Source organism: Pituophis catenifer, unplaced genomic scaffold, assembly GCF_029215685.1.
Source record: "Pituophis catenifer annectens isolate HBS135680 unplaced genomic scaffold, rPitCat1.0.hap2 SCAF_2, whole genome shotgun sequence".
Classification (NCBI taxonomy): Eukaryota; Metazoa; Chordata; class Lepidosauria; order Squamata; family Colubridae; genus Pituophis; species Pituophis catenifer.
The window spans coordinates 209,964,927-209,992,856 of record NW_027256882.1 but is presented as its reverse complement, the minus strand read 5'-3'; the positions used below and the strand labels follow the sequence as shown (position 1 = coordinate 209,992,856).

General features: G+C 41.1%; 1 protein-coding gene across 1 annotated transcript; it reads right to left on the bottom strand.

The window, feature by feature from the left end:
• Positions 1-369: 369 nt before the first annotated feature.
• Positions 370-27,491, bottom strand: PTGR1 (prostaglandin reductase 1). Its single transcript, XM_070935500.1, has 10 exons — positions 27,296-27,491; positions 20,083-20,198; positions 18,514-18,559; positions 14,508-14,567; positions 13,373-13,540; positions 12,952-13,069; positions 10,366-10,521; positions 8,197-8,302; positions 1,538-1,656; positions 370-771 (listed from the first exon to the last, which is right to left on the bottom strand). The coding sequence occupies exons 2-10, from the start codon at positions 20,186-20,188 to the stop codon at positions 661-663; spliced, it is 990 nt and encodes a 329-aa protein (XP_070791601.1). The 5' UTR covers positions 20,189-20,198; positions 27,296-27,491; the 3' UTR covers positions 370-660.
• Between the last annotated feature and the right edge of the window lie 439 nt (positions 27,492-27,930).

The following is a 27,930-nucleotide window of genomic DNA, read 5'->3' as shown; positions in this document are numbered from 1 at the left end:
CGTGACGACTACCCGTTTTGTACATTTTATATAACCTTGTGCCAAAATCTTATTCTTCTCCTTCTAGCAGAAATTCCCAGTTCCTTTGTTGAATTTCTGCTTGCCCAAAAGGCTTTTTCTACAATCCACATTTTTTTGACTAGCAGTGGGGCTTCAGCTGGGCAGCCATAGTAAGATTGAAGATGGATAGCTGTAAATGCATATTTGTGTTTTATCTATTTTTATTCTTGTTTCTGTTGTTTGCTCGTGAAAGCTATAGGATAACAAATAAAACTGATTATGGCATCTCATGTTATTTGTCAGCTAACACAAGTTGAACCGTCCATAATATGTATGAATACAAAATCTGGATGTAGAAACTATTGATGGATAAGAAAGGATTCTGTGTGCTTCGGTTTTTCAGACTGCTTCTTTTATTCAAACTGGATAACCTGTTGAAAACAGAATATAACAAATCTTCTAAGAGGCATTTGTTTCTTTTGTCCTCAGATTTCCCATGATAATCCTGATGTTCTGTGGTTTTGGCTGCACTTGAGGCATGCTGGAGTGGCATAGTGGATTAGCCTAATCTTGGATCATGCTTGGCAAGAAGACAAGTCAGTCCATAAGGAAGTGCAGATACAATGATTTATAGTTTTCACAAGCCAAACAGAGTGCTTTTTATACCTCTACTACTGCCTTTCCAAAGTTGTCTCCTTTGAGCATTCCCATAAATGCAGCTGGCATGTTTTCGAAACCCTTGGTGATGTCCTCGCGGAATTTAATTTTCCCCTGTGCGAAAAGTGAAACATTCAAATGTATGCAGTTCTTCCTTGGGATTTAAAATCTAAAAATAAGTTTCTGCTCAAAATAGCAAGGGACGAGACAAAAAGAAAGCATTACACATGTGTTTTAGAGACACACCCACAGCCGCACATTACACTGGAGTACATGTAGGTCTATTCCTAAATATATTTGAGAATAAAAATAATGAGCAATACTCACAATAACTCCTGCATGTTTTTTCTGTCTGCAGAGAAATTCAATTTTTTTTACAACTGGTTCTGTGAGCATAGCTTGGTGGGCGTGGTGTGGCTTGGTGGGCGTGGTTTTGTGGGCATGGCAGGGGAAGGATACTGTAAAATCTACCGGTTCTCCAGAACCTGCTGGATTTCACCCCTGCTGCAGACCAAAGTCTTTCCTTGGCCAAGGAGCGTGGCAAAGGGAAGCAAGTGTAATATGTAGTTTTGAGGTGGGTTGGACTTGGCTAAGGGAGACCCAGGTTCTGTAGTCAATCACAGAACTGACTAATTAGCCCAGCCAATCTCAAAGGGTTGAACTTGCTATAAAATGAGGACAGAGAATTCCTGTGGCATGCTACCTTGGGCTCCCAAGGAAAAGGTGAGGTATCAAATCTTTTTCCTTTGGATTATACACAAGGAGATGGGGGGAGGGACAGAGAAAGAGAGAGAGGGAGAGGGAGAGAGAGAGAGAGAGAGAGAGAGAGAGAGAGAGAGAGAGAGAGAGAGAGAGAGAGACTTTTTTACTATCAGCTTACCTCTTGAATCCATTTCAGTATTGCATTTATCCCTTCATCTCTCCTATTGTCCCAACGTGTGACTAGAAAACCTTCCATATACAACTGTTTCGTGATCATGGGGACCTGAACAAATGGGCCTAGAAGAACGTTCAGAGAAGAAAAAGTTAGGAAGGTTTGTTCTGTCACAGCATATCTCCAGAAGTGGTGCCACAAACTTTCCTAACTTACCCAAAGCTTACCCAACATTGCATATGTCATGTTTCCTAGTTTCTGCCCATTCTGGCCAACGTAACATGATTTTGTCAAATTTTTGCAAGTGAAATTGTATTGAGCCTCCACAACTGAAGCATAAAACTAAGTGTGTCTCTTTCCAAATACGACCAAACGTGCAAATAAAACATCAGCAAGATTGCCCATCAAAGCCATCCTTTGTTTTGTGATCCAAGGCTGCTCATGAACTAGATCTAGGCTGATTTTCTTGTTCAAATACAGCCAATTTTGGTTTAGGCTGTAAAGTGAGGTTAAGAAAACAGCAGTGTTAAAGTTATGCAAGAATCATTGGAATGAATTTTTCTGAACGAGACAACAGTGGCTTGGTCACATTTTATCAAACTCAGCTGCACGATTTTGCTGTTCTACTTGCATTGGTTGTTTGTCTCATCCCTGTGAACATATGACTTGCTGTGCCATTTTTGCATAGCAGGTGACAAGTGTTTTAATGAAAACAGTGACATCTCACATATCTGTTTCACAGCTCTCTCATCTTATCTCACTCTTTACCAATACACTGATGTTTTTCTCATACTTAAACTGGCCCATTGAATGTTTGACTTGAACAGAAACAGCTACAGGTAGACTATGTTTGCCATATACAGATAGTCCTTGACTTACAACAGTTCGTTTAGTGACCATTTGAAGTTACAACTGCATTGAAAAAAGTGACATGTCCATTTTTCACACTTACAATCAGGCACTTGGCAACTGATTCATATTTATGACTGTTGCAGTGTCCTGGGGTCTCCTTTTGCGACCTTCTGACAAGCAAAGTCAACGGGGAAGCCAGATTCACTTAACAACCAGGTTACTAATTGAACAACTGCAGTGATTCACTTAACAACTGTGGCAAGAAAGTTTGTAACATGGGGGAGGGGGAAACAGCTTTCACAACTGCCTCACTTAGCAACAGAAATTTTAGGTTCAATTGTGGCCGTAGGCTGAGGACTACCTGTATATACTTCAGGACGTCTTTTCGTTGAAACCTTGTTAAAAACTGAACTGAGCAAAAAATAATACGGCAAGGAAGGCATTGAACTGAAAGCAGGAAGATTTTAAGATTGTCTTAAGCGGGAAGATCTAATGTCTAGTCCACATTCAGTTACAGCAGCTCATTGGGTGTGAGGGAGTCAATCATTCTCTCTTAGCCCAATCCATCTCATGTGGTTGTTGGGGAGGAAAATTAGAAATGGGAATGCAGTGTATGCTGCCTTGAGCTCCTAAAAGAAAACACAGGATATAACTCTGATAAACAACAAAAAGTCATATTTTCCATCCCACATTTTATCTATCTAGATCTAACTCTTAAAACAGCCACTGTTGGTGGTATGTATTTATGAGGAAGCTTTGGCATTTTGGTACAAATGAAATAATTGGAGAGTGGGAGATGGACTTGCATACAGAAGTCACTGTATCTCTTGCCTTCTAAAAGTGTAAAACATTCATTTCAGTCTTGTGCTCTAGCTGGGGAAAGGCTGGTCTAGTTACCACCTGTAACCAAGTTTCTTTAAATGGTTTGAAAGCAGCAGTATAAGATTCCCGCTGTTATTAAAAATAGCTCAGAACACTATTCTGCTGCTATTTCTGCTTCCTATAAATCCTAAATATTGGTTGGAGTTACCAAGTCTTCAGAGGTGGTCCTTCCTAACTGGATGCAATTGGGTTCAAACAACTAATCAAAAATCAAAACTTCTTTATGGCTTGTTGTAACTTCTACAAGGAATTACTGTATGGTGAAAACGATGTAGTTTCTCAACCAGATTATTGAGCAATTAAACTTTCCTGGCTGTACCTGGCAGAAAATCAAAATTAAAAGAGTCATTTGAAATGGTAGCTGACCAGATGCATCTCCTTAGCTCATTAGAAAGTTCAAGAGGACAGACATAATTAGGGACTGAATACCAAGGGACCAGTTTTATACAGGTATCACAGATCTTTCTTGAAGAATATACAACTTTGGTCTCAGCAGGTAAAAGCACCAAACAAATCTTATCTGAGATTGGGGGATAAGCAGGATCAGTTTGGGTTAAAACCTGAATGGGAGACCATCAAAAATCCCACAATGGTCAGTTGGAATGCAAAGTTGAAAAGGCATCCAGGCAGACAATAGCTTTCAGTTTTGTTGGTAACAAAATGATAAACACCACTGTGTCATAGTCACAAGTCACAATTAACATAAGGAAATGTTCAGCTTTTAAAATGCTACTATCTAGTGTTTCCTAATAATCATTTACTTTTCCATAACTTCATGAGACTTTAGAGAAAGATATTTAAGTGCTTTGATTTTTATTGACTCTGGTTCTCAGAACCTTCTACATAAAATGGGTGGTTTGGTTTTTGGCTCAGCGTTGTGTGACTCTGGTGGGTTATTGAACAAACCAGATCCAAGTAATCACTTCATGACTGGCCTCTAGTGGCCTGCGATGATTTGCATCACTTATTAAATTTCAAATATGCAAGTTCACAGTTGTTGTTGCCACACAGTCAGGTTACTTTGAATGAATTCTGTTTCAAAATAAAGGTTGTTTGTTGAAAGAAAGAAAAAGAAAGAGAGAGAGAGAGAAAGAAAGGAGGAAGGGAGGGACGGAGGGAGGGAAGGAAGGAAGGAGAGAGAAAGAGAAAAAGAGAGAGAGAAAGAAAGGAGGGAAGGAGGGAAGGAAGGAGAGAAAGAAAGAAAAAGAGAGAAAGAAAAAGAAAAAGAAAGGAAAGAAGGAAGGAAAGAAGGAAGGAGAAAGAAAGAAAGAAGAGGGAGGGAGGAGAGAGAGAAGGAAGGAAAAAGGAAGGAATGAAGGAAGGGGAGAAAGAAAGGAAGGAAGGAAGGAAGGAAAGAGAAAAAAGAAGGAAAAAAGAAAGGAAGAAAGAAAAGAAAAGAAAAGAAAAGAAAAGAAAAGAAAAGAAAAGAAAAGAAAAGAAAAGAAAAGAAAAGAAAAGAAAAGAAAAGAAAGATCTATCCTTGGTATCCTGTCTATATTAGCTAAACTAAGAAAGATTGGATCTGGTCAGTGCCTGAATGAGAAACTAGTAAGGAACATTTAGCTGGTGCAAAGTGTGGCAGTGTGGGTAGTTTTGGTGGCCCCTCTACTACCACTGCTCTGTGAGCAGCATTGGTTACCAGTCTGCTTCTGGGTGCAATTCAAGGCGTTGGTGATCACCTTTAAAGCCCTTCATGGCATGGGTCCAGGTTATTCACCCCACTGTGATTGGCTGGTACCACTCATGGTCCCAATCAGCCCTATTATTACAGCTGACTGGGTCCAGGAGTGGGGCCTTCTCTGCTGTTGCTCCTGCCCTCTGGAACAGCTTGCCCCCCCTCCCCATGTGAGGTTGACCCCAACCTTCTATCTTTTCATAAGGGCCTAAAGGCATGGCTCTGCCAGTCGTCCTGGTGCCCCAGTGGAGGAAGATTGCAATGGAGGTGGTTGATTGACTAATAATAAATTCCACCTTCTCTCCCACTCCGCCCCCACCCTCCCCATGTGTCTTTGACTGTAAGGTTTGATTTTAACTTGTTATTTAACTTATATGTAACTAAAAGCCACCCAATTACCCTATAAAATGGGTAGCCAATAAATAAATAAGTAAGTAAATAAGTGAGTAAATAAATAAATATTATATATATTTATATGAATAAATGAATGAAAACAGTCTGCAAATATATATTTATTTATTGGCTGCCCATCTTATATATATATAAAATATCTGAAAGCACTCTGCAAATTGGGAGAGGGCTGGTACGTAACCAAGAAATACCTTTGCAGGAGAATTTTAAATTTGATTTTAACTTGTTATTTAATTTATATGTAATTATAAGCTGCCCAATTACCCTGTAAAATGGGTAGCCAATAAATAAATAAATTAATTATTTGCAAAGTGCTTTCATACATACATACATACATACATACATACATACATACATACATACATATTAAGAATTGTCCTAAAGATGCGAGTTCCAGGTATAGTTGTAGAAGAAGCGATAGACATCACGATCTCCGGAACGTTTAAAAGTTTAAAAAATTTTTATTTTAAAACTTGTGCTAAGCTTTCGTCGGCCCCTACCGACTTCGTCAGAGTATAAAATCACCATTGAAGAGCTGCTTGCTTTTATGTAATGCTGATCAATTTGGTCATTGCGCGTGTAACAGGCCCACACCCTTGCCTCCCCCCTGTAATTATCTTATTTTCTGCCTTAGTCATGCTGACAGATGACGATGCACTTTCCCCTGCCTCCTGCCCCATTGTGTGTTGCCTCTTTCTCTCCCTGGGGGGTAACGCAGGGTTATCAGGCATTGCTTTGAAGGTATTACTCCTGGCTCCCTCTCCGGGAGGGAAAGGCATAACAATGAGTGCATAGTCATCTGTCAGCATGACTAAGGCAGAAAATAAGATAATTACAGGGGGAAGGCAAGGGTTTGGGCCTGTTACACGCGCGCAATGACCAAATTGATCAGCATTACATAAAAGCAAGCAGCTCTTCAATGGTGATTTTATACTCTGACGAAGTCGGTAGGGGCCAACGAACGCTTAGCACAAGTTTTAAAATAAATTTTTTTTAAACTTTTAAATGTTCCGGAGAGCGAGATATATATACCAAAATATTCAAAGTTATTGTAACTGCAATGCCAAACTGTCCTAATGTGGGCAAGATGTTTTATAAACCACAATAACATGAAACGTATATTCTTAAAGTTTTTATTTTTTAAAAAGTGAAATGGCCAAGGGAGTTGATTCCTAGTTTTCTTATTATAAATGTTCTTTTAGGATAGACTCTCTTCAAAAATAATTTAACAGTAGTACTATTTCTTAAACCACAGTCTTGGACATGAGCTTTTAATAGATGCTGCTGCTTTAATAAATAGAATCATTAAAGCACTGAATCTTCAATATATTTTCTAATGCAGGATTTTTCTTTCAAAGTGTAGCCCTAAATAAATTTCATATTTATTGTAAAACAAAGGTAATCGATAAAAGGATTAAAAATGAAGTTTTCTCTCTAATAATTTATTTATTTATTTATTTATTTTGTCGTATTTCTATGCCGCCCAACTCCCAAGGGACTCTGGGCGGCTTACAACAAAGAATAAAACAATGCAAACAATCCCATAAAAAATGTTAAAAAGAAAAACATTAAAACATTAAAAATGTTAAAAAAGTTAAAACACATGCACTCCAATTCGTGGCCGGGTCTCGCAAGATCATTATAACAAGATCAACGGCCCCAGGCCTGCCGGAAGAGCCAAGTCTTCACCGCTTTGCGGAAGGCCAATAGGGTGGGGGCGGTCTGGACCTCAGGAGGTAATTGGTTCCAGAGAGCTGGAGCAGCCACAGAGAAGGCCCTCCCCTGCGGGCCCGCCAGCCGACATTGTTTAGCTGATGGGACCCGGAGGAGACCGACTCTGTGGGATCTTACCGGTCACTGGGAGCTATGTGGTAGAAGGCGGTCTCGAAGATAGCCTGGCCCTGAGCCATATAGGGCTTTAAAGGTAATGACGAACATCTTGAATTGCACCTGGAGACCAATAGGGAACCAGTGCAGTTCGCACTGAAGATCTACTTAGCAACATCTATCCATGTTCTCAAGTCACTAACAAATATTGCTACCATATAATTTGGCTGATAATCATACCAAATTGTTATTATGCTCAGAAACCTTTTATAAAGATTGGGGAGGAAAATGAGCTTTCCTCCCCCATCTTCATAAAAACTGACAGAAAGATGAGGTGAGGGCAGACTGAAAAGAAAAGATACAAGGTGCATCAAATCCTCTATTAATTTCTACCCTGAGGTAGAACATTTTATGTATTTAGTCTCCTTTCAAAAGTAGTTTTTTTAAAAATATATATAGTTATTCATGTTTGGCAATGTATTTGTTATGTGTTAGATTAAAATTAAGAGAACACTATAAGAATATTGACCTTTTAGAATGTTTATTAGTATTTGAAGGTAACTTAAATATTGATTATTCATTTAAATTTAAAACACTGTTGTATTATTGTCTCTACGCTGAAATAATTTGGAGGTCATCTTATATATTTGTTTGTTGTAATTTTTGCCACTTTTTAATCTGTCCTGTTATTCCCCTGCTTTTTTCCCCTTTAGTTTGTATTTAATGTTTGATTTTGAACCTTAATAACAATATTTGTAAGAAACAACAGAAGAAAAGGGAGAAGGTAGAGAAGGAGGAAGAGGAAGGAGGAGGAGCAGGAAGAGGAGGAAAGGGAAGGAGAAGAAAGAGAAGAAGAAAAGGGAGAGAAGGAGGAAAAGGAAGGAGAAGAAGGGGAGGGGGAGGAAGGGAAGAAGAGGCTGAGGAGGAAGGAGGAAGGAAGAGGAGAAGAAAAGAAGACGGAGAAGGGGAAGAAGAAGATTAAAGCAAACAGCATGCAGAAAGAAAAATAGATTTGTACCTTTTTTGAGCTGGGTGTCATTATACAAGGAGATAGCACCACACACCGCAATTCTCCCAAATGTGTTCATTTGCTCCAAAACAACGCTGGAAAATTCTCCTCCCACCTGGTGGAGACAAAGACAACACAACATTTGCCGAGACTAAAATACTCCACAGAGAAGGGATATTGTTGACTGATCTACATGGAATTATTTTGAAAGAGCTCAACTAATACCCATAATCTGTTCTTAGAAACAGAGATCACAGGAAAGAAATGCAGGGTTTTGCTTTGGGAATTTCAGGCACTTAAACATCTCCCAAAAGGAGGAAACAGGAGGTCACATCTAATACTATGGCGGTGAATTTTCAGTTCTGCCACAAGTTTCCCTTCCCCTTTTCTTTTTGGCAAGTTTGCCTAAAACTGCTCCCCATAAACTGCTAACCCAGCAGGTGAGTTCTGGAAGCCCAGAATAGGCTGAAAAAGAGAAGAGGAATTTGAGCTGCCAGTGAATTTCCTTCTGCTGGATAGAAATAATCATATATAATCATGAGGGGGGGGATTACCCCGAGAATGAATAAAGATACAAGCTGTTATGAGTAAGCGAGGGGGGGGGGGCGGTCTTCTCTGTGCAGTTGTGACTACGTATGTCCATCTGAATCACAGGATCAAGTGGTGGCACAGTAGTTAGAATACAGTACTGCAGGCTGACTGCAATTTGGCAGTTCGAATCTCACCAGGCTCAAGGTTGACTCAGCCTTCCATCCTTCTGAGGTGGGTAAAATGAGGACCCAGATGGTTGGGGGAAATATGCTGATTCTGTAAACCGCTTAGAGAGGGTTGCAAAAGCACTGTGAAGCGGTACATAAGTCTAAGTGCTATTGCTATCTATTTTTTAAGTTTGAAACAATTGTTTTGAGTTTGAAATAGTCACACAAAAACTGTCAAAGGTCAAATACTTTGGGAATGGTAAGATCAACTCTTTTTGAACACAAAACAATCATTTGGGGCTTCAATTGTATCAAATTCAAAACAGTTAAACGCACATCCCAACAGTCTAAATCAGTGTTTCTCAACCTTGGTAGCTTGAAGATGGGTGGACTTCAACTCCCAGAATCCCCCAGCATCCACCCATCTTCAAGCTTCCAAGGTTGAGAAACACTGGTCTAAATGATTCAACCAGAAAAAAAACAACTTTTTTTAGAGTTAGGAAAGAAGAAAAACCAAACAATTAATCAAATTTAAAGTAAGGCAATCCTTTAAGACTCAAGAGTATGCAGGTAGTCCTTGACTAATAGCAATTCGTTTAGTGACTGCTCAAAGTTACAGCGGCACTGAATAAAATGATTTATGATCATTTTTCACAGTTACAACTTTTGCAGCATCCCCAGTCATGTGAGGGACCCGGTTTGGGGGGCAATAGGATGACTTTGTATAAAAAAAGAACACCGCTTTGGGGGGGGGGGGGGCGAAAGCCCTACTAAGCAGGTATATCAGCAGGTCTGATGGGGGGTTTTTAAGGGTTAAATTTTAAATTTTTAGATTTTAGATTTTATTTTGCATTGTGGCTTGTGTTTTTATTATTGTCAGCCGCCCTGAGTCCATTGGGAGATAGGGCGGCATATAAGCCAAATAAAATAAAATAAATAAATAAAATAAATATACAAAAGTATGAAGGCTATTGCTTAACGCATTGTAAGCCGCCCTGAGTCTCCGGAAAAGGGCGGCATATAAATCGAACCAATAAATAAATAAATAAATAAACTGACAAATGCCACCTCTGGCTGGCCCCAGAGTGGGGTGGGAATGGAGATTTTGCAATATCCTTGCCCCAGGAGTGGGGAGGGAATGGGGATTTTGCAGTATCCTTCCCCTAGAGTGGGGTGGAAATGGAGATTTTGGAGTATCCTTCCCCTGCCACGCCCACCAAGCCATACCACGCCCACCAAGCCAGGCCCACAAAACCGGTAGTAAAAAAAATTGGATTTCATCACTCCCCTGAATGCAAGGAAAGAGAGAGGTGTCCCAAAATATAAAAAAGCCTGACTTGGGGACTGCAGGAGAGACTTAAAGATGAATGGCTGCTTTTCTTTGCCTGGGCCAAAGCAGTTTTCAACACAGGAAGTTCCTTAGATCAGCTTCCCTTCCTATCTTAGACCAGTTCATAGCTGAGCTCCGTCTTGTACGTACGTTATCAAAATAGCAGTCGTAGCCATCAGGGGAAGCGTCCCTCAGGGCCTGCTCCAGGGATTTCACTGTCTTATAGTTAAAGACTTCATCAAAGCCAAGCTCCTTAAGGTAATCCAACTTTTTATCGGAACCCGCAGTGCCGACCACTTTACAACCCTGCCGGTTAAAAAAAAAATAACAATGAGGGCCAGGTTCCTTGGCAAGGCTATGCAAGTTTGTTCACAAACCATCTTCAACAGATAGTGATGACAGGCAGGCAAAGATGGACAGGAGAGATTGGATTAGATTCACGGGATTAAATTGATTAGAGATAGCTGGGGAGGGGGGGGGTGAGAGAAAGAGCAAGAGAGAGAAACTTTACCATAGTATAAGCCAATTCAAAAAGAATGAGTTAGCAAGTAAAAACTAAAATAACACCCAAGAATTATAATTCCGGTGTGGTCAAGGTGTGACATACAGTAAAACAAAAAGCCATGTTAGCAGAAATAAAATCCCATTGATCACATAGAGAGTATCGTGGCTGTAGGGCACAAAACCAAGAATGACATGTTGCAATTCTTCCAAGCTGAATTCTTTTCTCAGGCCTGGAAGCCATCTTTTTCGTTGGGCCTTCAGGCCTGCCATATTTACTACTGTGGGAAACAGGGAGGGGGGATTGTATGGAGGCAGGGTTTTATATAGTCATAACAACATTCCATTCTCAGAAAGTCAAGGTCATCTTGCCCTGCACCTGGACAGCTGGAACTGGGAGGCATCTTCAGTTGGGACGGTGTTTGGATTGGACCATGTGATGGACATGTGGGTGTTGGGCAGGGACTTGAACTTTCTTTTGGGTGGGGACAACCTAGAAGCTTTCAGATTCGGGTTTCCCCAGATGTGCCAATATGAAATCTCTAATAAAATGTAACTTTGAGGAAATTCAAGCTTCGGAGTTTTCTTTTGTTGGAGGTGTTACTTGGAATCCTGACATCTTTATTGTTTCACACCTATAGAAAAAGCCTGCCAGACTGAGGGTTCTGTTTTCTGCACCTCCAATATACTCTGTGAACTATTAGGGAGAATCTGTCTTCACCCTCTTTCTCTGACACATAATGTCTGGGTTGAGTTGCCTCTTACTCCTCTGGAATGCAACCCCTCCCTCCTGGGAATCACTACGTTCCATCACAGTGACACTTAAAAGAATAACACCAACTTTTTATGGAAGAAGCTTCCACAGATAATCTAATTACTTAATTAGAATAAAAACACAGCTAAATGAAATTTTCCCACTGGAGCAAAACACAGCAAAGCCATATAGAATAAAAATAGGTTGGTAGTGCTAAAAGGCATATCTGCCTCTATGGGAGAGAGTATATTGAAAAGATACTATGGATGGAACAAGTGTTACCTGACACAATTGAGACTAAGTTGAAAATAATTTTTGAAACAGCAAGGTGCAAGAATGACATAGAAAAAGATGTTACACTGGACATACAAAAGACACCAGATGATGTCTTAATAATCAAAATAGATAATCAAAGTGAATTTACAAAAGCAGCTTATTAAAGTTTTGCAGAATTTTATAGAAAGGGACAAAGAAAAAAAGAATCATGTTCTAAGACAGGACTGTCAAACTCCCAGCTTCCGGACCGGACGCATCACACGCTGGCCACGCCTATGCCCGATTTAGCAAGGGGAAAAGAAGTCCTGATATGTCATGTGACACCGCCGTGACGATGTGAGTTTGACACCCCTGTTCTAGGACATTATCTGAAAGGACTGAAGATCAAAAGTGTTGAAGCAAAAGGAAGAAATATGAAGGAATTTTGTTTATGTAATCAAAGTTAAAATGGATGTTATCTCTGGTAATCATTAATGGACTTTTGCTAACCTCAAGGCCAAAATGATGAGATTTTGTAGATTTGTTTATAAATAAGAGATGGGATATTGAGAAGAGATCATTGATTATTGAAGGGATCATTGATATTGAAGGGACATTGAGAAGAGATGGTTGTAGTGTAAGAGAAGGTGATAAGTTTCTAAAATTGTTTATACTTATCTTGAAATAGGAAAATCACTTATGTAGTTCTTATTATATTTTTGATTTTTGTTTTTCATATTAATTGTTTTCTGCATCTTCAATTTTCTCTTTTTTTCTTTTGTATTAAATTCTATTGTTGTAAATTGTAACCTTTAATAACGATTAAAAAGAGTACTTTTCTGGGTGCAAAGAATGAACATAAAGCATAGACATCCTATAGAAGCCACAGTGATATCCCGAAAACATTATATAAATGAGAATAATGTAATTGGCATAAGTCACATCATAATGTTTCAATGTGAAGGTTATACAGTGTAGTTGGGATCAATGAGTGATGCTATCATGAGATGTGTGATGTCATGTATCATATCCCCCATCCAATGACTAAATGGGCATGTTGCAAATGAGGTATTTATGTGCAGAATCTTCTCTGCAGTATCAATCAATCAAAGCACATGGAGGTAAATAGACCAGAGATAAGCAAACCAGAGCTTTCATAATTCTTGTCCATAATTCTTATCCATTGATCAGCCTGTTGGAAATTGAAGTCCAAAACATTCACTTACCTTAATTTTAGCAATCTGCCCAACCACATTGCCCACAGCACCAGCTGCTGAATTAACTAGGACCGTATCTCCTGGTTTGGGCCTGCAGAGCTCAAGTAGGCCAAAATAGGCAGTAAGACTGCAAGGAAAAGGAATTAAAAGCTTGTGTAATTAAACACTGACACCATGACATGTCCAAAACATAAAAATCAAATAGGACTCAAATACAAACATTCACCACTAATGGGAATAACCTGGTTACATGCAAAGAATGTCTTTAAAAGCACCACAGAATAAGGTGACATTCCTCAACTTTGAGGGCTAGTAAACATAATGGGAATTTTGAAATAATACAAGCTCAAGTCCCATGTAGCAGAATTCTAAGACTGGGTTACAATCCATCACATCACCTCCATCAAGTACATGATTAGGGTACACTTACCCTGGCATGCCAATTGTTCCAAGAGCCAATGACCTTGGAAGACTTTCTGGCCAATTTGGAGGCAGTTGTAATAGATTTTTGCCATCGGAAATAAAATGTGTTGTCCAGCCCGAATTTGCCACAACAAAAGTTCCTACAGGAAATGAAGGATTTCTGCTTTCCAAAATCCTTTGAAAAGAACACAGGTACCTCGTTATACTAGTCAACAAAGAAACTTGAAAACAAATTGCAAACATAACCAGTTCTTAATAATTCTTTCTAAAGAATCTATGAAGGAGCAGTGTAACTCACAATCTGGCACTAAACCATCGCAGGGAAATTTTGATGTTGAGAGTGCTATTAGACCATTCTGACCGTATTTCAAAGCATTCCTATTATTCTGTAAAGTCCTGAATAGCTTTGAAATATCTGAAGCAGCATTTCCTTCCATCATTTGAGAAGAGGCCCCAGAAGAGAAGCCAGTCATCATCCCTGAATTGGAATATTTTCAATGTCAAGTGAAGAACTTTTCATGCATTCGGAACTTGATTTTATTACTTTTATTGTGCTGGGAACCATCCCCCCCCCACCCCGAATCTTTTGTTAATGTTTTTTCAGGTATCCTTGGAACAACTCCAGCTTGCAATACAGCTTGCTTTACTGTAGATTCCATTTGAATATTCTTAATTATGCATATGTTTTCTTCAATCCGGACAAAACCATGAAGTCTATCAAATTGGCAGGCCTTACTGACTGTGTATTATTTGCTATTCTTTATATTGAAGCCTTAATGAGGACCTTGGGCAATTTCTTTGATTCATCTCACACTTGTTTCCAACAGAAAACAGATACAAATGTGGCAAGGGTGGGTTCTACTTACCTTTATTACTGGTTCGCATCGGAAGCGTATGCGCTTCTTTGCATGCATAGAAGCTTCTGTGCATGTGCAGATCACCTATGATGATGTCCAGGTCGGTGGGCGGAGCCTCCTGCCGGTTTTTATACCAGTTCTTGCGAACTGGTCTGAACCGGGGGCAACCCACCACTGAAATATGAGTGTTGTTTTACTTTTCGTTTTATTGCCCAATGCCCAATAACTTCACCTGGAAGAAAGGAAGACCAGTAGGAACAGGAAATAAATCAAGGTAGATCTTACCTTGCAACCTGAGACCCTATCATAGTGTCCCCTTCCTTCATCCATCTCTTACTGTATATTCTGCAAAACAAAAACAAAGCAAAAGTCAATGTATGCATTTTTGTTTAAAGATATACAATAGTGGCCAAAATTGTGGAAACCTTTTTGGAAAAGTGTATTTTTGAGGTTTGATGGCTAATAACACCACTTTTTTTTTGAGTTTCAAGATAATCATATTCCACTGCTGGAATAGCCTGACAGCCCAGACCTTAACCTAACTGAAAATCTATGGAGCTGACTAAAGAAACTTGTTAGTCAGAAGCGACCCAGCAATAAAACCCAGTTAATAGAAGTAATCATTCAGTCTTGGTTTCACATTATAACAGATGCAGAACTAAAAGACTTGGTTCACTCCATGGGAAGACATTGTAAGGCCGTAATTCATGCTAAAGGTTACCCAACTAAGTATCAACTGATGTCATAATTTTTGTATATCTCACTTTTCTCTATGGTGATAATTTTTGTATATCTCGTTTTTTTCTACGTGTTTCAGTTTTTTTCTTTATACTTTAACTGCTATTCTAATAGCAAATCCTTCATAAATGTTATTGCATTACATTCTTGGTTTAATTATTTTTCTATTGATATATAATTTTACGGTACTCCTCCAAAAAAAGGTGGTTTTATTAACTAGTTTTAGAAAATACTTTTTTCTCAAAGGGTTTCCACAATTTTGGCCACTACTGTACATGGGGCCAATTAATGACTGGCATGATTGACAGGCTTAATCCACGTTAGGGCCGAGGGACATAAATGTGATTTAACTTGGATTAACGCCAAATTCATTTCACAATGAACGTAGGGCAGAGCCTGGTTTTTATGACATGTTTTGTATCCGGCAGCATAAGCCACTTCTTGTGGCAACTTTTTATTTAGGTCACATGAAAATACATAATTAGACATTAATACAACAAATTCAAATTTGGAGAGGGAGTTATTCTTTCAGGACACAATGTAGGTACCTGTTTGCACTACATCAAAAGCCTTTTGGTGTGTACAGACAATGATTAAATGCTCTATTCTCCAGACCATGAGAAACAACAAAAATATGCCAATATAATTTGCTTTGGCTAGAACAGCAGGCTTAGCCATCCATCATATCTAATAATAGCATTTATTTCTTGTATTTGGGGTGATAGCAATTATTCTCTTAAGGAAGTCCAGATGGACTTGGGCCAAAGCCCATTGCAGCAAACAATTGCTATCTATCCTATCTCTGCTTGCATGGGAATCTGATGATCCAGAGGAGCAGAAGTAATTATATTGACCTATTGTCCAACCTACACACACACACCAGAATTAGATGTCCCGATCTACTTCTTAAGAGCCGTTATGGTGAACCTATGGCACGCCATATCAGTGGGCACACGAGCTCAGCTCCAGTGGAACCGGAAGTTGGCAAATGGGCCGTTTTCGGCCTCCGGAGGGCCTGGGGGTGGGGAGGCTGTTTTTGTCCTCCCCAGACTCCTAGAAAGGCTCTGGAGTCTGGGGAAAGCAAAAAACGGGCCTACCGTGCCATCGGTGCCAGGAGTAGGGGAAGTGGGGGGGGGGGGGTGTCACGCGTGCATGTGCGGGAGCAAGGTGCATAAAATTATGGGGTGTACGCGCACACACACGCACACACACGCAACACCCCCCCCCCCGGTCCTGGCACACGATAGCAAAAACGTTAACCATCACTGGCTTACAGCTATTCTAAACAACTAAACACACACACACACACACACATATACATACATTCATACATATATGCGTGTTTAGTTGCTTAGAATCGCTCTAAGCAGTAGATCAGGACATCAAATTCTGGTGTAACATGAAGAGAAGGGCTGGTCAAACTGCAGAGAAGTCTACTTTATACTCAGTAATGATGATGGCTTACTTGCAAGTGTTAGAAAAAAGAATAGATCAAGGCCTATCTAAAACGATTGGCTTGCCAGATTAATGTAGAAACAAAGGGATCTGCCTACAAGCAGGGGTGAAATTCAGCAGGTTCTGGAGAACCGGTAGCAGAAATTTTGAGTAGTTCAGAGAACCAGCAAATATCACCTCTGCTGGCCCCAGAGTGGGGTGGGAATGGAAAGTTTGTAATATCCTTCCTCCAGGAGTGGGGAGAGAATGGGGATTTTGCAGTATCCTTCCCCTGCCATGCAGGGATGGGTTCAAATTTTTTTTACTACTGGTTCTGTGGGCGTGGCTTATTTTGTGGGCGTGGTTTGATGGTCATGTGATAATTCTTTAGGATTTAGCAGAGGTACTGGTCTACCAGGCTTTTAACTGCTTGCAGAACTGTACCAGTCTACCCATTTGTTCTTGGAGTGTCCTGGTCTACCCATTTGTTTTTTGACCGTCCCGGTCTATCACCACACTGCCTTTTAACACTGATCAGCTGTAGGGCAGCCCTTTGAAGCCCTGCGGCAAGAGTTTAAACAGTTTTTTTCCTTCTAGCCATCAGCTGGGACTCGGGAGGCAGCGAATAGATTGGGGGCGGGGCCAAATAAAAGATAAGAATAACGCGGGCGGGGCGGGAGGGCCCAGCTCCCAAACAAAGAGAACAGATTCGGTGACGTCATATCGTCACCGCTACCAGCTTGGCCAAACCGGGCCAAACCGGGAGGAACCCACCACTGCTGCCATGCCCACCAAGCCACGCCCACAGAAAAAGTAAAGGTAAAGGTTCCCCTCGCACATTTGTTCTAGTCATTCCCGACTCTAGGGGGCGGTGCTCATCTCTGTTTCAAAGGCGAAGAGCCAGCACTGTCCAAAGAAGTCACCGTGGTCATGTGGCTGGCATGACTAAATGCCAAAAGCACACAGAACACTGTAACCTTCCCACCAAAGGTGGTCCCTATTTTTCTACTTGCATTTTTTTACGTGCTTTCGAACTGCTAGGTTGGCAGAAGCTGGAACAAGTAATGGGAGCTGACCCCATTATGTGGCACTAGGGATTTGAACCGCTGAACTGCTGACTTTCGATCGACAAGCTCAGCATCTTAGCCACTGAGCCACCACTCAGTGGCTCAAAAGGCTGTTGAGAGATGGCTAAATAATTGGTAAATTAGGAGAAAGGTCAATTGGTTCGGGGGGGGGAGAAATTGTCCCCCTCAGAACGGGCTCGCAATTTGGGTGTCCTCCTAGACTCACAGCTAAGATTAGAGCAACATCTGACAGCTGTGGCTAGGGGGACCTTTGCACAGGTTCGCCTGGTGCACCAATTGCGACCCTACTTGGATCGGGAGGCTCTCCTCACAGTCACTCATGCCCTTGTCACCTCACGGTTAGATTATTGCAACGCGCTCTACATGGGGCTACCCTTGAAAAGTGTTCGGAGGCTGCAGTTGGTCCAGAACGCAGCCGCGCAAGCCGTTGTGGGTGCACCTAGTTATACCCACATTACACCAATTCTCCGCAAGCTGCACTGGCTCCCTATTGGTCTCCGGTCACAATTCAAGGTGTTGGTTATTACCTTTAAAGCCCTACATGGCTCAGGGCCAGGTTATCTTCGAGACCACCTTCTGCCGCATAGCTCCCAGTGACCGGTAAGATCCCACAGAGTTGGTCTCCTCCGGGTCCTGTCAACTAAACAATGCCGGCTGGCGGGCCTGCAGGGGAGGGCCTTCTCTGTTGCTGCTCCAGCTCTCTGGAACCAGTTACCTCCTCAGGTCCGGACCATCTCCACCCTATTGGTCTTCTGAAAAGCGGTGAAGACCTCACTTTTCTGTCAGGCCTGGGGCTGTTGATCTCGCTCTTGTGATCTGGCGAGATCCGGCCATGAAAAGTGTGAATGAGTTTTTAATGTTTTTAATGTTTTTAATTTTTCAATGTTTTTTTATAATGATTTTTTAAAATGTATTGTGAGCCGCCCTGAGTCTTCGGAGAGGGGCGGCATATAAATTTAATTAATTAAATTAAATGTCAGAATAAACTGCGGTTTTAGTATTGAAACACAAAGTCAAACAAACAGTAGTACCTCATATAGGGGTCAACACTGAGAAACACACTTTCAAGCAGCATCTCTGAAACACAGAAGAAAAGATTATGAAAGATCAAGCTAATATACTACTGGAGAGAGAACTACCATTTGATTATCTTCTGTTTTCTTTTAAAAGAAACCAGGAAGGAGTGGACAGAAAACTGGAGAAGTGCATTAGTCTGGAAATGCAATCTATGCGCATGAGGGAAAGAGTTTATCCCATGCCATTTTACCAATTATACAAAATCTGTAGTTTTATACTATGTTTCTGTTAAAATTCTTATTGTTATATGCGTTAAGAGAAAATAAGTAAGAAATGGAAATACATTATACCAATAAAGAAGTGGGAATAGCAAGGAATTACACATTTCAAAATATTTGTTTTATTTGTTTATTCATTCAATTTAGAGGACTGGGATGGAGAGCAAAAAAACCTAGAAATTTTGGAGTTGGATGAATAGATAATAAAGCATGTTCGACAGCGTTCTTTTCATCTAAGTTGTGTAATGCTTTCCTCAATGAATTTTTCTGGCCAAATTATGTAAGAGCAGGTCACTTCAAAAACGTATTTTCTAAATTCAGCAACTCAACACTGAAAACAGTCTTTCATTTTATATAGTCATATCCAAACATTCTTGGTCCATGATTTAATTAATCAGCTTTCAATGATACAGTTTCTCACTTTCCAATCTTGACTTCATTTGTACTGTTTCCACATTGTTGTGGTCAGTACACAGCCTATGTGGCTGGTGGCTGATTCGAACAGCGAGGAGGCTAGTGAGGTGCTGTGCCAGCAGCCTGTGCAGCTGGCACTCGAGTCGGACAATGAGGCTGGAGAAGATGTGGTGCCAGAGGCGGGGATTCAGCCAGGGCCTTCAGAACCTCCAGAAGCTCCCTTAAGTGAAGAGGACGAAGAGGAGGAGCCTCTTCTCGATGCACGGGCACGCAGAGCTGCCAAAAGGCAGGAGTGGCTCCTCAGGAGGAGGTCTCCTCAAGAGTAAGGCTTGGGGCTAATTGGCCACTCCCTTAGCCTATTTAAGGAGGAATGCTGACTGAAGCAATTTGCAGAGAACAACCTTTCACTCCCCTTCGTGCCTTGAACTTAGATCTCTGTAAATTGCTTCTGGGCTTTCTGCCAACCATACTAAGATTAAGATTATCTATTCTTTGGATTCTTGCAGGCTGTTCAGAAAGTTAATTAACAGCCTTTGTTTGAAAAACTGATTTTATTTTAGTAAACTAAGGTTTGCACAGACTTTGTGTGTGCTGCGTTCTTTGGGGTCCGTAGCTGGGGCAGAACACACATTCATTTGTGAACTTTAAAAAAAAAAGTCACTAGTCATATATTAATTTTCAGGATTTATCTTCTGCCCCCTAAATTAATATCTTTGAAGGCACTTCTCATAATGCAATTTCTCAAAGCAATTTTCTTAGTGTAATATATTGAATATTTTCTGCAAGATATGCTTGGGGCAGGAATCATCATTTAAAAAAAAAACAGTAGGACAAAGGTTGTTGACATAGGGAACAAGTAATACAAATACACAATCAAATGATTCCTCTTACCTCCATCGTTTAGATCTGGTAGGTTTATCTCTATTAATTCAAAGTCACTCTGCTTAGGAAGCCCTTCAAAATGCTTCTTCAGAATCCAAGCCTTTGCCCTCATCATTGTCCACAACCTGAATGATTAAATAAGAATTTGGCAACTTTAAAGCAATGGCAATAGCACTAAGATTTATGTACCACTTCACAGTGCTTTACAGCTTTCTCTAAGAGGTTTACGGGGTCAGCATCTTGTCCCCAACAATCGGGCTCCTCATTTTACCAAGCTCGAAAGGACAGAAAGCTGAGTCAACCTTGAGCCAGAGAGAATCGAATTGCAGGCAGTGGGCAGAGTCAGCCTGCAATACTGCATTCTAACCCTGCACCACCATGGCTTTTGCCTTTCCTTTAGTGCAGTGATTTCCTGAAGTTTAGATTCCCAAGAATTATTTTTCTCCTGGCCAAAGCTGGCAATACCTTTCACTTAGAAACTGAGAAAATCCCAGATTTGTTTTATTAGTTCTAGAACAATAGATGTCCTCAATGTAGGCAAAAAACAATCCAATTCATAACACATGCCCTTCCTTATTCAGACATAACAATGAAGAGAATCTTTTCCAAAAAAAGATATGTAGTCTCTTTGCACTTGCCAGTGGTAGTATCGAATCCCATTGCTCCCAGTGAGTTCCCAGCCTGTTCATAAGGATGATAAGCAATGACAATTCTAATATTACTTTAAACTAGGGATGAAATGCTCCCGGTTCGGACCGGATCTTTTAGTCCTTCATAGATTGGACGCAAAAGCTTTAGATAAGCTTTAGATAAGGCAAGGACTGATATTATATCCCCGGGTTTAGGAGCACCAGCTTTAGTTACACTATTTTTTAAAAATTACAATTTGTTTTTGCAGAACGATCCCAAACTCTTAGATAAACTAAACCATGGGCGGGGGGGGGGGGAAGATGCAAGCCAACTCCTGTATTTTAAGGAGCTTTTAATAGCAAATGTTCTTCGCTTTTAAAAAATTTCAAATCTTAAATTACAAAATAACTTAGATGGACAAATAATGATCCTCCCTACATTGTTAGGTTGGAACTTAAATCATGCCTAGCCTATTTGTAGTGTTGGGGTCCACAGGAGACCAAGTCAGGCAGAGAACGAGGCTACTACCTCACTTTAAATAGACAACTCCAACATGAAATGCCTCCCTCCTTGCTTTTTTGGGCTCAGCTATGGGGGGGGAATCAGATTATATATGTGGCAATATTTGCAGATTTCTTAACTTGCACATATAAGTTATGAACACCTGGGAACACAGTACAGACTTAATCATTACACCTTACGCAAGGAGTGATTAGGTTCATCCCAGTGGTGAAAGCCAATTTTTTTTACTAATGGTTCTGTGGGTGTGGCTTGGTGGGCGTGGCAGAAGGATACTGCAAAATCCCCATTCCCACCCCACTCTGAGGTCAGCCAGGGGAGGTATTTGCCAGTTCTCCGAACTACTCAAAATTTCCACTACCAGTTCTCCAGAACCTGTCAGAATCTGCTGGATTTCACCCCTGTTTCATCCAGAAGACCTGAAAAGTGAGGTCTTGGACTGAGGAGGCAAAGCTAAAGCTACAGGCTTGCCTTGACTGCACTGATTGGAATGTTTTCGAAGATACCTCTGCAGACTTGGATGAACTCCCAGATACTTTAACGTCATATGTCAGTTTTTGTGAAGACCTATGTATGCCAACCAGAACCTGTGAATATACAATAACAACAAACCTTGGTTCACAGCTAAACTTAAGCGGCTATGTTGTCCCAAAGAGGAAGCCTACAGAAAATTCTGTACAATCAGGCCAGAAATGTATTAACAAGGGAGATCAGAGCAGCAAAAAGAAGCTACTCTGAAAAGCTAAGGAATCAGTTCTCAACAAACGAACCAGCAAACATGTGGAAAACTCTTTAAAATATCACCGGTTACAGCAGACCTCCTTCCCATGCTGAAGGAAATCGACAACCGGCAGAAGACCTGAATGTGTTTTACTGTAGGTTTGAGAGGAAACTACTGCCACCTATCTCCACAATCCCCATCTCAGACTACAACTGATCCCATCCCATTGGGCCCCCCACCTCTGTTGATTGCAGAAAATGATGTGCAAGGTCTATTTCACAGACAAAAGCCAGGAAAAGCGCTAGGCCCAGACAAGATAACTCCTTCTTGCTTAAGAGCTTGTGCTGACCAACTGGCCCCCATCTTCACCCGCATCTTTAAAAATCACTAGAGGTGTCCTATGTTCCTTCTTGCTTCAAATGCTCTACTATAATCCCAGTGCCATAGAAACCGTTCATGAAGGAACTGAATGACTTCAGACCGGTTGCTCTAACAACTGTAGTTATGAAAACCTTTGAAAGGCTAGTGCTGGCCCACCTGAAAACCATCGGCATATGATGCTGTTAATATGGCTCTGCACCAGGGGTGAAATGCTCCTGGTTCGAACCGGATCGCCCAATCCGGTAGCAATAGTCCACGGGTGGTTCGGAGAACTGGTAGCAAACATCCCTGCCCCCCTCCCCATGCCCAGCTGAGCCACACAATCATCAGAGGCTTTTTTAAAAAAAATTTAAAAGCATTTTTTCTACAACCTTTTCCGCAGAAAAATGCTTTTAAAAGTAAAAAAAAAAAAAAGCCTCTGATGATAGTGCGGCTCAGCTGGGACCGTCAGAGGCTTTGAAAAGCATTTTTTACAACCTCTTTGGCTGAAGAGATTGTAGAAAAAATGGTTTTAAAAGTTAAAAAAAAAAAAGTTGACCACACCCACCCAGTCACAAAACCCCACCACCACCAAGCCACGCCCACAGAACCGGTAGTAAAAAACTTTACATTTCAACACTGCTTTAAACTTCATGAGAGATAGCATATAGCCAAGACTTTTTCCCCCTCACAAAAGTACATTTGCAATATTAGAGGAAGGGTGAGAAAATTGTGATCCCTTCAGTTATTGCTCAACCATAACTCCACAGTATCCATACCAGGACCAATGGCTGTCAGACTCCAAAAATTCAGAATGGAATACTGCTTCAACACCCAGATTTATAGGGTTAGATCAGGGGTGAAATGCTCCGGGTTCGGATCGGATCGTCCGATCCGGTAGCGATGGAGGCGAGTGGTTCGGAGAACCAGTAGCAAAAATCCCTGCCCCCCCCATGCCCAGCTGAGCCGCGCGATCATCAGAGGTTTTTTTTCTTTTAAAAGCTTCTGACGATCCAAGCTGAGTTGCCTGATCGGCAGAGGCTTTTAAAAGAAAAAAAGGCTCTACTGATCAAGCAGCTCAGCTGGGATAGTCAGAGCCTTTTGAAAGCATTTTTTCACAACCTCTTCGCTGAAGAAGTTGTAGAAAAAATGGTTTTAAAAGTAAAAGAAAAAAAATTCGCCACGCCCACCCAGTCACATTATCCCCTCCCACCAAGCCATGCCCACAGAACCGGTAGTAACAAATTTTAGATTTCACCACCGGGTTAGAGTCATGCTCTCAAACAATATGAATCTCTTTGTTCAAGATCAATATTCAGATCAGTATTAAAGATCTGACTTATGTTCATATCTTTATTAAGTTCAGATCAATGTTAAAAGTACGTCCCATATATTAGGATAGGATGTGCTAGAACATTTGTCCCTTACAATTACAGGTAGTCCTCGACTTACAACAATTCGCTTAGTGACCGTTCAAGTTACAGCAGCACTGAAAAAAGTAATTTATGACCATTTTTCACACGTATGACCGTCGCAGCATCCTCATGGTCACGTGATTTACATTCGGATGCTTGACAACTGACTCACATTTATGACGGTTGCAGTGTCCCGGGGTCATGCGATCACCTTTTGTGACTTTCTGACAGGCAAAGACAATGGGGAAACCAGATTCACTCAACAACCATGTTACTAACTTAACAATAGCAGTGATTCACTTAACAACTGTAGCAAGAAACATCGTAAAATGGGGCAAAACTCACTAAGCAAATTTCTCACTTAGCGACATAAATTTTGGGCTCAGTTGTGCTCATGAATTGAGGACTACTTGTATACAGTTAGAGCTGATAAAATGAAAAACTCAAGTACATTTAATCCCATGCTTGCATGTATATTAGTGACAGCCTCAGAAACATTAGTCCCTGGTGGTTAGTAAGGCTCAACAGAGACTTCATTTCCTCAGAGTCTTGCGGAAAAATCAGGTGGAACAACGGCTGATGAATTCTTTCTATCTGTCTACGACAGAAAGTGTCCTCACATACTGTGTGGACAGTATGGTATGCTGGTCTAACAGCTGCGGACATGAAGGCACTACAGAGAGTGATCAATTCGGCACAAGAAACCATCGGTTGCCCTCTAAAACCACTAGATTACATTGCCAGGTTTCGCTGCTTTAGCAGAGTAAGGAAGATACTTGGGGATGATTCACACCCTGGGCAGTGTCTCTTTTCTCTTCTACCATTGGGCAGAAGACATCAAAGCATAGGCAGCCAGCCAAAAGGTTTAAAAACAGCTTCTACCCAAGGGCTATCAAAACTCTGAAACACAATCACAATCACTCCACGAACATACAGAAACGTATGACTAGTCTTTCTTCCCCAATTACTTGTATAGATATTACTCTACTTGTATAGGTATTATTCTCTATACTATTTACCGTATTTTTCATAGTATAAGGCACAGTTTCCCCCTCCCCCCTAAAAGAGGGTGGAAATGTCGGTGCATCTTATACCCCAAATACAGCCATTTTTGGCATCCCGAAACCCCGCCCCTTGTGTCCTGTTTTTACCAAAAACAAGCCCGTTTTTCACAAAAATGGGATGTACAGAGGGCTTGGGAGGCCTGCAGAGTGCTCCTGGGGGCCGGGGAGGCAAAAACATGACACGTGGGGGGTTTGGGAGGCCAAAAACAGGCCCGTTTTTTGCAAAAACAGGGGTGTTTTTGCCCTCCCCAGTCCCCAGGAACACTTTGCAGGCCTTCGAAATCCTCTGGACTCCATTTTTGCGAAAAATGGGCCCGTTTTTGGCCTCCCAAACCCCCGTGTCCTTTTTTCGTCCTCCCCAGTCCCCAGCAGCACTCTGCAGGCCTCCCAAGCCCTCTGCAGGCCTCGTTTTTGCGAAAAACAGGACGCGCAGTGGGTTTGGGAGGCCTGCAGAGTGTTCATGGGGGCCAAGGAGGGAAAAACCTTTTTTTTTCTTGTATACCTCTTCGAAATTTTGGTGCATCTTATACTCCGGTGTGTCTTATAGTCTGAAAAATACGGGTATGTTGTTTTGTATTTTCTGTTATGGATTGCACCAGGGAGGCTAAACCAATTTTGTTGTATATATTATGTACAATGACAATAAAGGCTATCCTATCCTATACTATTAGTTCATTGTCTGATTTTTCTTCAAAGCATATGAAATCTCTGGGCAATATATTCATATGACTGCATGCGACTCCATGCCCAAGATTGTTTTCCACCACATGAAAAGTCACTTTGATGAAGAGAAATCAGAGAGAAATACGGTGGTGGAGCTCACATGAAACAGTTCCTCCATGAGTAACTCCAAGTGTGTTAAGTCGCGTCATAAATCATGATTTGAACATAACCATGTTAACAGAAATATGTTTTTTTTATTTAGATTAGCATTCTGTGACCACAGCTATGTTTCTTTTGGTACTCATGGCTTAGTGTGATTTGTGAATCAAGCGAATTTGTGGCATACTCAATGAACCATGGTTAATCTGCAGTCTATTTTATTTTATTCAAAAAGTTAAAATACAATTCTTTTTTTAAAAAGTTAAAAATCAAAAATTAATCTGCAGTTTCCTATAATATGCAAACTCAACGTTAATTTCCAGTTATTTCCCCTAGATTTTGTTCCTTTTAATACTTGCTTACCTTTCTCCAGCTTAGGTTGCAATCCTATATCCAACTCCCTTAAGGGTCAGCCCCCTCTGAATTCAGTGGGACTTTAATGAAATCTTTTTTAAGGCCTTTCATCTTGAAACATACTCTATTGTGGGACTGAAATGAAACAAACTGGCATTGCCAGGTATAATGACTTAGAAATTGCTCCCTAATTTAAAAGTTCATGTGATTTTCCCACTGCAATACTGCATTGGCCTTTATTTTCATAGTGCAGGTAATTGGTTTTCAAACTCCCCCCACCTCCACACATACATTTTTGAGCATTTCTATCCATCACTTGACCCCAACCTTTGATAAATTTACCTCCTGCATTTCAGTTACTTAGCCAGACATATTTAATCCGACATATTAGCCCGACATATTTAAAATGAGCCTTGGTGGTGCAGGGGACTAAAGTGCTGTTAAGTAGCACTTAGCTGCCAACTGCCTGCAATTACTATGAGTTCAAATCTCACCAGGCTCAAGGTTGACTCAGCCTTCCATCCTTCCGAGATAGATAAAATGAGGACCCGGATTGTGGGGACAATAAGATGACTTTGTATAAAAAAGAACACCGCTTGGGAGGGGGGCCGAAAGCCCTACTAAGCAGGTATATACAAACCATATGAAGGCTATTGCTTAACGCATTGTAAGCCGCCCTGAGTCTCCGGAGAAGGGCGGCATATAAATCGAACCAATAAATAAATAAAATAAAATAAAATAATCACCTGCCACAGGACTTCCCAAATGAAAGCAATATCGTCTGTCAGAATTAGTGTAGGATCTCTTGCTCGAGGTCGGGGGTGGGGGTTGGACTAGATGACCTACAAGGTCCCTTCCAACTCTGTTAATCTGTATAATCTCGCTAATAATGATAATGATTCCATTACAAACAAATATGCAGGGCAGCATCGCTCTGAAACCGCGTGGCGCCTTTACCCTAAGTTTCTGCATAAATTTCCAAACTCTGAAAAGAGTAGTGTGTGTGTGTGTGTGTGTGTGTGTGTGTGTGTGTAAATATCTACATGAATCGGCCAATCATTTGTTCTACAAAACAGCCACGAAGCTCTTTCCGAGTCCTCTCGGGCGACAAACCCAGACTTTTCATTTCTGCCGTTATTTTTTTTTAAAAACCCACCCCGATCTTCTTAAAACGGGTCGCGTGCAAAACCCAAATGCAACGAAAGATCGCCTGTCTCTGCTTGGGCTGAGGGTTGGACTAGATGACCTACAGGTTCCCTTCCCGTTCTGTTAATCTGAGGATTTCTATTGCTCCACTCCGCCGCTCACCCGGATCCCCGACAGCCCAATCGACTCACCTGCGCGGCAGCCCGAAACAAATCCTATTGCGCAAATTCCCGAAGCGAATCGCTTCCTTCTCCTTTCGGTCGACTGCTCGGATTTTGGAGACGAGTTGGCTGACGGCCGTTTAAATTCTTGTATAACCTCTTCTTCGCAAAGCCGCCCGTTAAAGCGATCCAATTACCAACCTGCTGGGAAAGGCACGGCCCTATAGTTACTAGAGTCTAGTTAGTAGCTTGTTTGCTTCCCGGCCCCTTTTGCAGACGGGTGTGTTCTGCCATCGCCCCACATCCTTTTAAAGATTAACCGCCTTTGGAGTCAAGATCGGCCTTAGAGATTAAGGGAGGTTGTCAAATTGTTGAGACCTTTGAAGCATGTTCTCGAGATCGACTTTAGCGATTAAGGGAGCCTGGGAAATGTTTATGGGACCTTGGAAACACGTTTTCTCCAAAGCGACTACAAGCCCTGAGGCGTTTTTTGCTGTTAGCAAAAGGAAGGGATCCCATATATTTAAGGTTACAAACATGCCCATAGATCACTCCTAAGCGCCTCGGTAGAACGGCTGCTGGCTTCAATTTCTTAAAAAGATTTCTACGTGAAAAAATAATATTTGTAATAGAAAAATTACAAAAATTAAAAAAGAAAAATTATG

Excerpts from the sequence above, each read along its gene's own strand:
- PTGR1 (XM_070935500.1), bottom strand. The coding sequence starts at position 20,188 with ATGATGAGGGCAAAGGCTTGGATTCTGAAGAAGCATTTTGAAGGGCTT. Across the intron at positions 1,657-8,196 it reads TGACACCCAGCTCAAAAAAG|GCCCATTTGTTCAGGTCCCC; the intron begins GTACAAATCTAT and ends ACGTTCTTCTAG. Across the intron at positions 772-1,537 it reads TACTGAAATGGATTCAAGAG|GGGAAAATTAAATTCCGCGA; the intron begins GTAAGCTGATAG and ends CTTTTCGCACAG.